General features: G+C 34.0%; 1 protein-coding gene across 1 annotated transcript in view; it reads right to left on the reverse strand.

Moving 5' to 3' along the window:
* Positions 1–2,877: 2,877 nt before the first annotated feature.
* The window catches only part of LOC150105533 (bone morphogenetic protein 2-like), a 41,050-nt gene continuing 29,816 nt past the window's right edge, over positions 2,878–14,111 (reverse strand). The window contains exons 4-7 of the mRNA XM_090394245.1: positions 12,881–13,081; positions 9,435–9,692; positions 5,230–5,357; positions 2,878–3,677 (exon numbers count right to left, since the gene is read on the reverse strand). Of these exons, the coding sequence (XP_090250371.1) occupies positions 3,552–3,677; positions 5,230–5,357; positions 9,435–9,692; positions 12,881–13,081 (713 nt within the window). The 3' untranslated portion in view covers positions 2,878–3,551. The remainder of the gene's footprint in view (positions 3,678–5,229; positions 5,358–9,434; positions 9,693–12,880; positions 13,082–14,111) is intronic.

A 14,111-nucleotide genomic window follows, 5' to 3' on the forward strand; every position in this document is an offset into this window, starting at 1 on the left:
ACCTCCTTCAATCCTAACTGCTGAATTACAACTCAAATATAGATTGTGTATTGCTCAATGTTATACTATTTACACCACATAATCGCAGTGCTTTGAACAACACTTCTTTAGACATCATCTTGTGCTTTGTCAACAGAAAATGCTTTTCCTGAATTTCCTTGTTATATTCTCATGATTTTTAACTATTTGTTTTAAAGTGAAAATCTGATCCTAACAAACTCTGTATGGCCTCAGTCCAGCTTTTATTCTTGAAGTTTCAGTGCAACAATTTTTCTTAGCCTCTTCTGAAGTATGATTGCATAAATCGTAACTGGAGTTTTCATTAAGGAAATTCTTCTTCAATTCTCACATTCAGTTTTATATTCCTTTTTATAACCTGATTCTATGAAAGTCATACTCCAGTCATCTGGAATTTGGTCCTGTGATCAGACCTTCTGAATTATGTAGCCACTTTATAACTTTTATACCTCCATATTTCAGCATTTCTGGTTGAGCATTTGATGTTTTTTCTCCACATTAGGGTTTTTGATGGCTTTTTCTCTAGTATGACTATACACACTCTTGGTTACATTCATGCTGACTGTTCTCTTACTTCTTGTTTCGTTTAGCAATCTTTTTAAGTAATTACCCCAGACATCTAGAATATCTATCTTTCATTTTAATTTCACCTTCAATGAATTACTTTAATGTACTGAATTATTTTAATGTACTCTTTTGTCCATTTTTAAGATTTTTCAATAACGTCCAGAACATTTTGTAAACCTTCCAAAAATTTGTTATCTCTATTCTTACCAATGTCTTCCCCTGATTTTGTTAACTGCTTTTACACAATGATTTGCTTTCTTACATTTTTCTTTATTAGCTAAGATGATATGCTAAATTACTCGATATATTTTCTGCTTTTCCATGACTGCCTTTTTAACTTCCTAAGTGAACCACAGGGTCAAATCATGGTCAATAGCAAATCTGGGCATGGTTTGGGCCTTAGAGGACTGCAAGTATAGCGGATTATTATTTATTTAAGCGGATCTTTTTATGATAGTTTGCAATCAGTTTGTAATATTCTGTTATCTTTAGTCGTCATTATTTGGTGGAAATATACAGTAGAATGTTTACTAATATTTGGCCATCTATTTTGGTGCTGTGTGATTAAACTAGAGTTTGGTTTAAGCGTTGCATCTTCTCATTCAGATCAGCCTTTCACATAGCAGCAGAGCATGATGTTAAACTGGAAAACGTTGAGTTTTGTCTTAAAACTGTTATTCGTATGTTGGTTTATATTTGACGTTTTGAGCTGCACATTTATTCGCACGTTTTTATTCTTATTAATCGATATCCTTCAGTTTCTTATATGCTTCTGCAACGAAGCTTGTTGGAGTTGACTACCAAACGTAGGAAAATTTAAAAAAAAAAAAACGTTTTCGGCTACTTATAATGTACACCAATGGTTTTCAACCTTTTTAAATAGACTCCCTCCCCTTTTTTTGTCAAAAAATATTGCATCTCTCTACAGTATTCATAAAACAATATTTAAAATGGTTTTTAAATAGACTTCCCCCCCTTTTTTTTGTCAAAAAATATTGCATCTCTCTACAGTATTCATAAAACAATATTGACCTGTAGTTTTCTTATCATATACTTTATTCTAGTAAAACTAAGATGTTCTTACAGATTTATCAAACTAAAGATAAAATAGCATTTAAACATGGAAGTTTCAAGAATTTTGAATGCTATATTTTGTTGAAATAAGTGGATCGAATATCAAATCCATACGGAACTTGTGACAATAATATTGACCTGTACTTTGCTCCCCACAGTTTGACAAGCACTAATGTATACATATATTTGTGTGTCTGCTGCTGATTATAAAGCTTACAAGCAGAGATCTGCGAGTTCAATTCCATTTGAGAATATGACTTTATTCTCATTCTTGTTATTTTGCTTCCTCATGATTGTGCCAAGCTATTTAAGGAGTACGGTTTATATGATAAATAAAAGCGTAGCAATATGTAAAACGTAGTCTACCATTTATTGAACTATGATTATTGTTGAGGAATAAACACATAGTACCAAGAGCATATGTGCGCTACTTTCAGAAGTATAATAATGTCATAATGGCGATAGGAGAGCTTCAAGCCTCTGTTATGATATGATGATGTGTATTATGTAGAATATATTAAGAATAAGTAAACATATAAGGAATCTCGATTTTTCATGACTTTTTTATATTAAAGGTCGTCATTGCAACAGGTTGATGTATTGACAACCACTAGTTGCATTGACTCATCAAATTAATAACGCATAATGAGCTGATAGTTCTATCAGATTATTATGCGTTATTAATTATGTAGTAATCAAACAACTTATATTTTTAAATTATACAGAAGCATCCTTTTCCTATACAAATTATTTTGTCAAGTAGCTCGTTTCTTACAAATTTAACTTAATAATTAGACGATTAATCCTTTCTTTGCAGTCTACCATATCTGTTAATCAATGCGTGCGCCCATTGATTAACGGGTATGCGCTCTCGCTCTGTAGCCTGTTTTGTTTAGTTAGTAAACCTCAGTTTTCAACCTTTTTAAATACTGAGGTGCACCTCAGTATGAAACTGACTGATTCACTTCTCGGTCTTTTCATCATAGATTTACCAACGGCAGTGGATAGCTGAGAACAAAGGCTTTCTTTTCATTTTGTAGATTAAATCTTATAACTGGTAATTTTTTCCTCACTAAACGTAAACACTAATAATTTGTGATTAACAGTTAAACTACACGCATCGATGATTAAACATTATTTGGGTATATATATATATGTTTATGTTCCTAGGCTACAGACAAATAAATGCGCATTATATTTGACACACACACACAATCATATTTTGGCATAAAATATTTAATTACACCATTTGCATTTCTACATTATGTGATAATCTCACCAGAAAAATCATGTTCAGCAATAAATAAAACTTTTTCCATCATTTGAAAAGTAAAATCGGTTCAACTATTCTCTATCTGGAATAAAATAAACATAACCCGTACTAAATGAAGTAGCGAAGTGTGAGACAGCCCACTTGTTAGAAAGCTAAATAAGAGAAAATTAATGAAAATATGGAATTATGATTTATATATTTTGGGCTTAATCTTTTCTTTCTCATCTTTTACGTGTGCGTTCATTCGTTGATTATGAGATGATGGTAGGGATTTTCACCTTTTATAGCCTGAACATAAGTTTTCTAGATGGAACGTTTACATGAAAGTTTCCATATTTTCACATTTGAAATTAGTCTCCCTAACACATATGGGCTTCATTTCACTGGCAGTCCCCCATAAACGTTAGTGGAAACTGCATACTGTCCGTATGAAGATGGCGGCAGTCACACCTGACAATGCTATTACAGACATTCATATCCCTGTCGCAGGCACCAGAACGCTTTAACAGCGACGATACAATAATACTGATGGCAAATTGGTGCATCAAAGAACCCGACTTTTATCTGTTGATGACTCTTCTGATGTTGTAATATTATGAATTCTGTCTTTGAACCATGGCTATGTGGCTCTACAGGAGCATTCATCTGTAAGGAAGTCGTCCAGAATGACCCTCCGCAGCTGACCTTCTGAATTCGTAAGAAGGATTGGTAATGAGGAGAACTCGCTGGGTACACAAGTGGAATGCTGAAAGAGAGGGGAGAAAGGATAATTATTGAAACTAAATGCATTGTATTCAGATTTTGATTTGCTATACAGGATTTCTGCTAAACAAATATAGTATTTTAAATATAAAAATATTTATTACAAAGTTAAGGTATACAGCAGTAAAAATATCGTAAATGGCAGTTTCTATTGTAAATTATTAATTTTTGGGACGAACAAGATTGATTTGAGCTCTGTGTCATCAGCTCTTATCATCTGCATGTCTGCATTTAGTAACTAACCGTAGCTACAGTGATTTTAATTTTGCTTTCTAACTGCTTTACTCCTCTTCTGATGCGTACTCTTTATTTTATAACTCCATAGAAAAAAATCGAAGGATTTGTAGTTGAAACTACCGTAGCCGTCAATTCCTTTCTACAGCAACAACCCATCTTGCGAAAATCTCGATGCTGTATGGCTTACAATATTCGGTGTTTTTAGTTTCTCTAAACTAATCGATCATCATATTGATTACCTTGATGCTATATAGCAAATATTGCATATGCTAATATTTGCATATGAAAATATGCAAATATTAGGTGATATATAATCATAAATTCTCGCTGCATCTTCCTAACTGATTCCAGTATTATATATCATAAACAAGCACTGAAGTTATTTTTTTTAACTGTTGCGATTTGGCACCTGTTAATTATTAGAATGATAGAATGGTGTCATGCGCACCTAGCGATTTGAGTAGCTGGACAGTCATTTTAGGTTAGACAATTATTTCAACTGTTTTGATTTGCAAAATTGCATTTAGAGCACCGACATTCCTTTTTTTGCAGAAAGAATGCCAATGTTCTGAATGCAAATATTATTTTAAAATATATTACGACTTGATCATATGATGAATATTAAAAGTAAGCATGCAGCATGCTGTTCATGCAAATCATATTCTCTCTCTCTCTCTCTCTCTCTCTCTCTCTCACACACACACACACACACACACTGTCTTTGTTTTCTGTTTGGGTCTAAAACTGGGAACTAAACTGCCATTTTTTAAAATTTCAGCTGCATAGTAGGTGTAAGAGGAAATGTTATTAAGAGTCACAAAATAATTTATTTATGCTTCGAGGATATTACCACAATTCCAGCTCTAGCAATTGCAATAAACCGACAGTACTGTAGTTAGTAATACTGGATTGATATTAAACGAAACTTCATTTGCATTTCCTTGGGAAATGCAAATGAAGTTAAATTCCACAACTGGAATTTAACTTTTTTTTCCTCCTGATTATAAGTCATGGTACACGTGTATTTCGAGGAAAGTCACCTTATTAATCAAATCGAATTTGGTATACCGTTCTTATCACGATTATACCTACATCTGGCAAATTATTTCCTAATTAAGTCTGCTAAAAGGACAATTCCATAAAACAATGAACAATGAAACAACGCTATCGTTTTGAATTTCAGCTTTAATATGTTCAATTTAAATTAGAAGAAAACAATTCATGAATGAAATAGAAACATTAATATCCATTAATCTAAACCGTTATCAAGAATAGTTAAAAGAAAATTTATGAACTACCTTTGCTGAATCCTGATAGTTATAGAGATGATTATGCAGGTATTTTCTTGAATGACCCGGACAGTTTCCTGTACAGAAGGACCAAAGGAAACCTTCTGGTTCTAGAATTACATCTTCCAAACCAAGTTCTGGAAATATAAGACATGAATTACACTTCTATAATATAAGTATCACGTCACTTATAAACACCTATCACACTGAATCTAATAACCATGTACTTTAAATTAAAAGAGATCAAATTATTTAAGGGTACATTTGACAGTTGAATGAAGGCTTTCAGAAGGTCTTCATTTTTTGTGGTAATCCGACAAAGAGAGGTTGAACATGTAGTATTAGTACCGCAGGTTTTTTTTAAATATTTTTTAAATACCAATCCCTCATATGAAAGTTTGCTAAACCTACAATGCATCAGTGTGTGGACAGGTGATCAAAAAGAGAGAAGGATCCTATTGATATATTCAGGGAAAAGTGTGGGGAAGCCTGTTTCAAAACACAGAGGGAGGTGGACTGAAGCTGGAGGAGAAGTTTGCGGTATGTTTCTGCACGGTCAAGTGAAAGGATGTTGACCAGCATTGCGCATGTGATTGAAGTCTCAAGAGAATGGTGAGGGAAGATAAAGAGGATTTTGTTTTTCCTTGAGAGAGAGAGAGAGAGAGATTATTATTCACTACACAAGAAAGCAACCTAATTACTCTCTTCTCTACTGAGTGAAGTAGTTTTAAGGAGCTCTTACGATCACTACTCCAAGTGAGAGAACAGTATTCAATGATTGAAAATATATGTGGTTTTTATGGAGTTAATCGCTAATCAGGGGTAAAGTAATGTGTGAGCGAAAGAAGAAAAAAAAAACAATTCCTTGGTTGCTGAAAAATCGATATGTGCCAGTTGTGTGCCAGGAAGACTGGAGCTTAGATTTCTCTCAAGAAGCGAAATCTCATCTCATCCAGAGATTTGGAAGCATTAATGTTAATAAACGTGTCGGCCCCACTAATTTGGAGATAAAAATTCATATGTAGAGTTTTTTGCGATTTATGTATGCAGGTTTTGTCAGATGAGAAAAAGGAATATGATATACTGTCATCAGAAAACTATGGGTTAAATTATCAGTCAATTTCAAAACATCTGGCATACAGAAGAAAGAGAGTGAGCGAAAGGATACCGATCCAGCTGCTAGTATGACGCACATACTCGTATTCTCTTCCGGTAGGTCTAAGTGTGAATCCTGTCGAGGACGACATTCTGAAGATGGCAGAGTTATTTTCATCCTACAAAAAGTGAAGCTGGTCATCACTCAGTTAAAATATCGCGAGATATTTTAGAATATCACCCAATTTAAATATATGATATACTGTACTCAAAACCTTAGTTGCTTCGGCCGTTATTGTAATCAAAGCTTCACACATAATGTGCGACCAGATGAAATCTGGCAGTCCAGTATTGCAGAAGTCAGAAGACAGACTATAAGATAATAGCCTACTAAATAGTACCTTGTGGCAAACCTCCATCATATGCTTTGGAGATACCAAGAATAACCACTTGAGTTTCTTCTTACTCCTCTATTGCATTTGTTCAAAGTTGGATCACATACGCAAGATGATTCATGCTCGCGATCGTTCATTAGTTGAGAGGATTCAGAATAGCATAGAATCTGATTGTTCATAGATTTTTTCAGTTACTCTACAAAGAATGAAATGAGGGTAACTGTTCGGTGATTAGAAGGTAAATATTTGGGCTCTTCTTCTTGGAATGGATTGAATATGAGCTAAATTCCTAGTTGTAGGATAAATAACAGTGGAACGGAAGAGCATAAAAGTCAACAAAAGAACGCTAGAGCACAAATGTTAACAATACTGAAGAAACTGAATGCTAAAAACTCTAGAAGACTTTCTCTTTGATATTCAATTTGTACAAAGATTCTAGCGATCTTTTGCTGACGAAAAAAGTCCAAGTACGCATTGAATTATGAGAATTCACAATAGCACATTTATTATGATCATCAATACAAGAATTTAAGTAAAAATAAGAAGCCAGGGGATTTTTTTTTCATGTGTAATGCTACAATATAACCAGCGGTATGCAAAGAAGATTAATGTTAGGCAAAATGATAAAGGACCAGAAAGCATGACTGCTGTTCGGATACGATTCCTCGTTTTTATGTGCTAATGATTTGTTTGTATTGTTATAGGCAGGAAAGAAAGATGGAAATTTCGGAAAAAAGACAGCCGTAGGTTTCGAGAAAGCCTATGTTTCGAAAAGAACGAGAATCTGAAAGAAAAGAGGGAATGTACGTTTTCATGACCTCAGGAATTGTTTCACAATGCAGTACGTGCAAATGTTTGCATTAGAAAACTGAGAACAATTTTCAACTAGGAAATGATGACCGGAAATAATCCTTCTTGGTATTCTTATAATTCAGACACCAAGTAAATAAGAATGGCTATTAGACGTTGTCTCATAGAAGAGAGAAAATCGATACTAATTGTGATCTGAATTTCCTATAGAGCAAATATTTCTAAAGTTTATTTAGAAGAATCATTGGTGGGCAGAGATTGAGAGCGTTTGGAGAGTTGTTGAATTAGCTGGTATTCTTGCCATGCTTACAGTTTATGGGAGAACGTGTGACCGTTGAAAGCAAATGCCTCAATATCTCTTTTGTTAGGAAACCTGGACCAGAGAAAATCGAAAGGAAATGAAAAAGTTCAAAATGGTTGGTGGCAATAGGAGAAAAACAGACATCTAACGAATTTAATAGAATGATTGGAAAAGATTTCTAGCCCAAGAAAAACTACGTTTTCACCCTTGTTCTGTTGATATAAATAGGTGTGCTTTTTTTTCTTAAGGTTAGAACCGAGACTACGTGCATTTGTAAGGTGGGTCTAAAAATCTTTGCTTTTCGTGGTTATTATGCCTCTCTGCAAATTCTGTTCTCAGTAGTATCTCCCACTAATTCTCTCTAAGCAACTAGGCAGAATACTAGCTACAAGATAATTCGCCATCGGATATGAAGCGTTACCATTGATCGGGTATACCATTTAACAGTTGGTTTGCGTAATAATCGTTTAAAAAACCGTCGAGAAAAAGAATACTTGAATCTCTCTCTCTCCATGCCCGATGTAACTCGGAAAATATTGCTTATATAGAACAATGGGGACATAATAAACAAGTTCTTTTCTCTGTAGTAAAAACGTGATTTTAAGTAATTTTAAACCTTTGCACCAGGCGATGAAGCTCATCTACCATTTAGTGGATCATACCACCACAGACACGTGGTGTCGTTTTCCTGAGAAGTGTGAACCGCACCTCAATTCCTGCCTCCCATATACTTTTCCATTCCGATGGTTTAATTTCTGTTACTTGAGGGATATATTAAGGATATATCAAGGGCTACTATAGGCTTGCACTTTCCCAACATGAAAGTGCATGCAGATCGTTTGATTGTTTTTTCAGAATGATTGGACGTCACCAAAGTTTGTCTCCGGAACGTTGCGGTGGCTTGAACATTACTTTCATTTGAAAGATTCAGCCCCTGGCTTGTATTTTATACCGGTTATCTCAAGAAGAATATCTAATACCCAAATACTGTTTCATATTGCTTGAATTTAGAATTTCAGGAATTTCGATTAGAAATATAAGGAATTATGAATGTAAAAATAGTCCTAGAAAGGAACTCCAATGGAATTCGGAATCATCTGCATTCCGTTTTATTAGATTTAATTGGCTATTACCTGATGAAAGAATAAACAAAATGGCTTTCCTCTCTTCCTCTCCTCCTTAGAATTTATTAATATTTAGGCGCATGCAAAAGAATAAGCAAAGTAAACTTAAAAACAAACGAACGATGTGTTTAGCCCAATTTCGAATAAGGTTGCAGGCTATTGTTTTAGCACTTTAAGCTTACGTTTTAAATATTATGTATTGAATAATCTAAAAGCTTTGGCATTAAAGTGATCTCATTAATGGGGGGAAGATATTAAATATCCATTTGCTTTATGGATGAACTAGGCAAGCATATTTTTTCATCTTTAATTTTAAAACTTTTCAAACGTAATGTTGGTTGACAAAGTTGAAACTTCCACATGAATTTTAAATTGTAATAGCTATTGTTCTGGTAACTGGTCTATTATTTCCAGTCCCCTGTATAGCACTGTATCTTCCTTATTGATGAATATTATTTAAATTTCTAAGCAGTGAAAATTTCCCCTTACCTTTGAAAGTGATAAAAATTTCTTCGCGATTGCATCTACCATGTGGTTTTCGGTGGCTTCTGTGGTTAACTCCTGTGTGGCGCTTCCTCAAAAGACGGCCGCTAGCTTCACTTGTTTGTACGGATGGTTCCTCTCTAGATAATTCTGCTGTCTGTAGATCAAGCGTGGGATAAGTTTCATTGTCAAATAAGGAAGACTCGTTTTCTGCCATATCTGGATGGATTTCCAGAATATTGGGAAAAGGAGGATCCTGTATTACTGCAAAGCAATTGCATCTATTTAAGTAAAATGCCTGTATTCCAAATAAAAATATTATATGTCTAACCCTAATCTGATTATAAATCATATGTGATAATTCCGATAATCAAATCAGTCAACCTGTTTTAAATGATGTGCTCCGAAATTTTGCACTTCAAGTTCTCCTGGTATTTGATATAAGTGTAGTAGTAAAACGTTCCACTAATACATATTGTAGTTAATTGCATATTCTTAACAGACTGGCAGTTTCGCCTCTGACTGAAACATTACTTCTTGATTCATTTTATTTGTTTATTTCAATTATTCTCTCTGTGATTTATCATTTACGTTTTCAGCATAACGTTCGTGGAACTTATGTTATGCTATTTTTGATCATATGAATTACAAGGTAACATTTCTTTAATCTGCTACAATGTTTCTACTGCGTTCATTATTCTCGAAACTTTTAAAATTCGTTTGACTTATTATGATAGAAGAATCGAATAATTAATTTATCGCTGTGAGCATTATCTGTATCTTCGATTGAGTTATTAAGATTAATTTAAATACTTAATCCACTAGAATATAAATACTAGCACGAATAAATAAATGAAAAAGGACTAAATAAAATAGAGGCTAAAACGGAAATGTTGCCGTTCTCTCAGAGTTTTAATTTCTTGCGATACACTAACTACAGCTATGATTTTATTATTTTAACCTGAATTTAAAAAATGCTGCCAGCATACACGCACTCAACCACGAAAGCACACGCGCACACACAAGTAGGCTTTTTTTCGGGAAATCCACGCGTTATACGAAAATAACACGATGTTCTTAAATGTAAGTGTTTATCCTCTCACAAAAGAGACACTAGAATGCAACTCTTCATTGTACTTAAATCACTGCCACCTGTAGTGATACATGACAGCTTTTCCTGCCGTTTTACAATATACACCCCCCCCCCGCCAATCCTCGTATTAATAATGAAGCTTAAGATTCCTCTTTTTTCAATGTAAATACTGCCAAAGTATGCCATCAGAATAAAAACCCAAGTCAGGGTATTGTAGATCAAAATATCAGGGTATTATATTCATTTAATACCCTGATATTTTGATCTCTAAAAAAAGAGAACAAATGTCAAAATTTTCTTTATGCTAATTTTCCTTTTTAAAAAAGATTTTTTTTTTTAAATCAACCTTTATAAACTCAATATATAAGTCAGCCCAGAGAGCTGTAACAAGCAGTGGATCAAACTTTACTGAGCTTAACCAAGTGAACTATTGAAGCAGACACATGTATTAAATTACGTAAGCACAATTAATTAACATTGTTTAATTTTCCGTTTTAAATTTTGCAACATCATGCTACTTTAAACCTCTTTCCATTTTAGGAAGTGTCTGCCTTAATGTTTACGTTAATTATTATAGCAACTTCGTTTCCTTAATCCTTGTGAGTTGAATAAATCATCTTGTATTTATTATTTAGAAGGAGTTAGATGGTTTAGAACGTTTCGAAAAATGCATAAGCACTTCTTAGATTCAATGTGTCCCTTATTGTAGTTTTAAAATCTATGGATTGGGGGGAGATTTTATGAAATTCGGAATGATTACGAAAAGTTGATGGATCAAAAAAGTTTTGTAATAATATTGATAGTTTGGGTTTCATTGAAGTTTCAAAGTTTTTATAACCATAGCCATAACTCCATTCTGGATGGATGGAATTTAATAACATTTAGTCTTTAGCAGTATTTAGGATGTAGACCAGGGTTATTTTAATTGGCGAAGTGATTTGAACTAATAGTAATTCACCAATAGCTAAATGAAATTTAATGATACTTTATTTAGGATTTCTATTAAAATGTTGAAATAATTTCATTATAGTATTTTAATGGAAAAATTAGGCAAACATATGCTACTACAATTGTACTAATAATAATGGTTGGGTTACTATACCACGAAACGCAACGTTTTTATGATTGTCCACGACAATTTGTTACTTCTTATTGGTGTTTGTTGACTGGAAACATAAGTTGAAGATTATTTTCTTGTATTGGGAGTCATCGTTTTTTTATTTAGTAATTCTTGTTTTCCTTTGGAAATATAAGTCGACCATCCCATGAATGCGCGCGCACATTTGAAACTTCTTGCGTGTGTGTGCGTGTGTGTGCGTGTGTGTGTGTGTGTGTGTGTGTGTGTGTGTGTGTGTGTGTGTGTGTGTGTGTGTGTGTGTGTGTGTGTGTGTGTGTGTGTGAGATAAGAAATGGCTTAGTAACAAATAAACAGTCCCGAAATGTATGACAGAATCAGCAGGAAGGGAAGAGTAATTTTCTAATTTCTCTGAAGACATTACCTTTTTTAATGTTTAGGAAATACGTTTACTGGCACATAGTTTTCCTCGCATTAATTAATTCAGCTACTGTAGTAATCTCATGGCAAAAATGAAAATAGCATGAGTTTGTTTAATAGGTTGACCTCAGTCGACATTTGAATTATTGGGCTGTTACTTTAGGATTTATTTAAATATGCAGTATGCCGAAAGAAAACGTTACTGAATAAATACAAAGATATTTGTTTCGGAGTAAATGGGTTTACTCCGAAGTTTAGTACTTTTTTTTTTTTTTTTGCGCCATACCGTATAATACTATTTTATCGACTGAGCGCGAAATTGCACGGCAAATAGCTAAGTGGATACTTATTAATGATGAACACACTGTGTGAAGAGGAGCATTTTGAACAAACCATCGATTCGCTATTGGATGGGCTATCTTCTAATTGTCTAACTTCGATTCTTAAACGATTAACATGAAAATAAACAAATAAATGTTTCTTTTCATGTTTCTTTTAAGTATTAGGGCTAATGCTTGTTGTTCTCAGGCTTGTACAATGGATGAAGTGTTCAAGTTCATAAAGTAAACTAGGAATACAGTTAATGCTTCTTGCAAATAGAATTTTGGTAATGATAGGATACACAATCCTGCTATTAAAATCCACGAGGGTTCCTTTTTTTTTCAAGGGCTTAAACCCTACCACTCCTAGCTAACTCACTCCTAGTTCAAAATGTCCTTTAAAAAATTTCTCTCGTTCTAGACAACGTATTCACTTCAGGCTTTTTCAACAGAGAGTGTCTTCGTTATGTGCTGCGCTACGGAGTAGTAAACAAAATGCAAACCATTTTCAGTAAAGCATGTGATAGAAATAAAATTTTCTTACCACTTTCTTCAGAACAGTTCATGCTTTGAAAGTACCATGTAGGATTTCTTTGATTGCCCAAAGCATCTTTAACCTCCACCTTAATTCCAAAGTTCTTATTTCTGTTGTGGTACCAGTGGTTTAAAGAGGAAATCACATTCAGCTCTACCCATCCACGATGGTTAGCTGGTATTGTCCTTGAATCCACGAGGCGTTTCTTTTCTGTAAAAAATAAAATTAATTGAATTGTTTAGTTTATTTCGTTATTCATCCCCCCCTCACACATTCTTTAATGCAGGAAGGACCTATAATCAAAGAATTCACGTAATTGTTTCTTTGTCATTATTTTGCTCACAAAAGTGAGCATAAGCTTATCTTGAAATCTCTGCAGAAAATAGTTATCAATAATGTGGAACAGGGGTGGCTCGTGCATAAGCACCCCCAATTTTTCTCGATATATAAATATATTTATTAATTTATTTATATATGCTTGTAATATTTAATTTTATCATCAACAATCCTATACAATTCTCTTATTTTGTATAAAAATAATAAAAATCCATCTTGTAGCACTTAGGAGGCGAAGGACGCTAGCAGCACTGTGTTTACCACAGTGTCATATTGCTACACTCGCAAGCATATGCACGTCATAGTGAGATTCGAGCAATTAGCGTAACGTGGCACTGTCCGTCGCGCAGTTCCACTGTTGTTTATATGCAGTTTGCGCCAGTAGTAGGGTGTTCGTAGTGCTTATCGTGTTTACTCCGTCTCTTTAAATATTTGGACATTACAATTAAAGGATTTAATTGTAATGTCCAAAAATTGTAAATCTATTCCTTTAATTACAATTAAAGGAATGGATTATATTTTTAAGTAATTTTGAATTATACTAAAGTATAATTTTTTCGATAATGAACAATATGTTTTCATGTTTAATGTTTTTTTAAAATTTTTACCATAATTTTGATATTTTATCCAAACACGTATACACTGTCTCTCGGGGGACCCTGTTTCTAGAGAGCGCGTCCCCTTGGTAGCGGATAGGGGAGCCCACCATGTGTGTGTGTGTGTGTGTGAGGGAGGTCTGAATATACTGAATAAGGACTCGTGGACCAACAGGGCCATAAGGGGCAATCATCTTGATTGTAAGGGAAGCGGCACTCCCATTGACCCCTAGCTGGATCTATCCTCCCTTCTTCTACTTTGAGGAAGATCCACTTACTTTACTCTTTCCTATAAGGCTTTATCAGCC

The sequence above is a fragment of the Typopeltis vanoorti genome, chromosome 6 (genome assembly GCF_054136105.1).
Source record: "Typopeltis vanoorti isolate ZY-2024b chromosome 6, IOZ_Tvanoo_1.0, whole genome shotgun sequence".
Classification (NCBI taxonomy): Eukaryota; Metazoa; Arthropoda; class Arachnida; order Uropygi; family Thelyphonidae; genus Typopeltis; species Typopeltis vanoorti.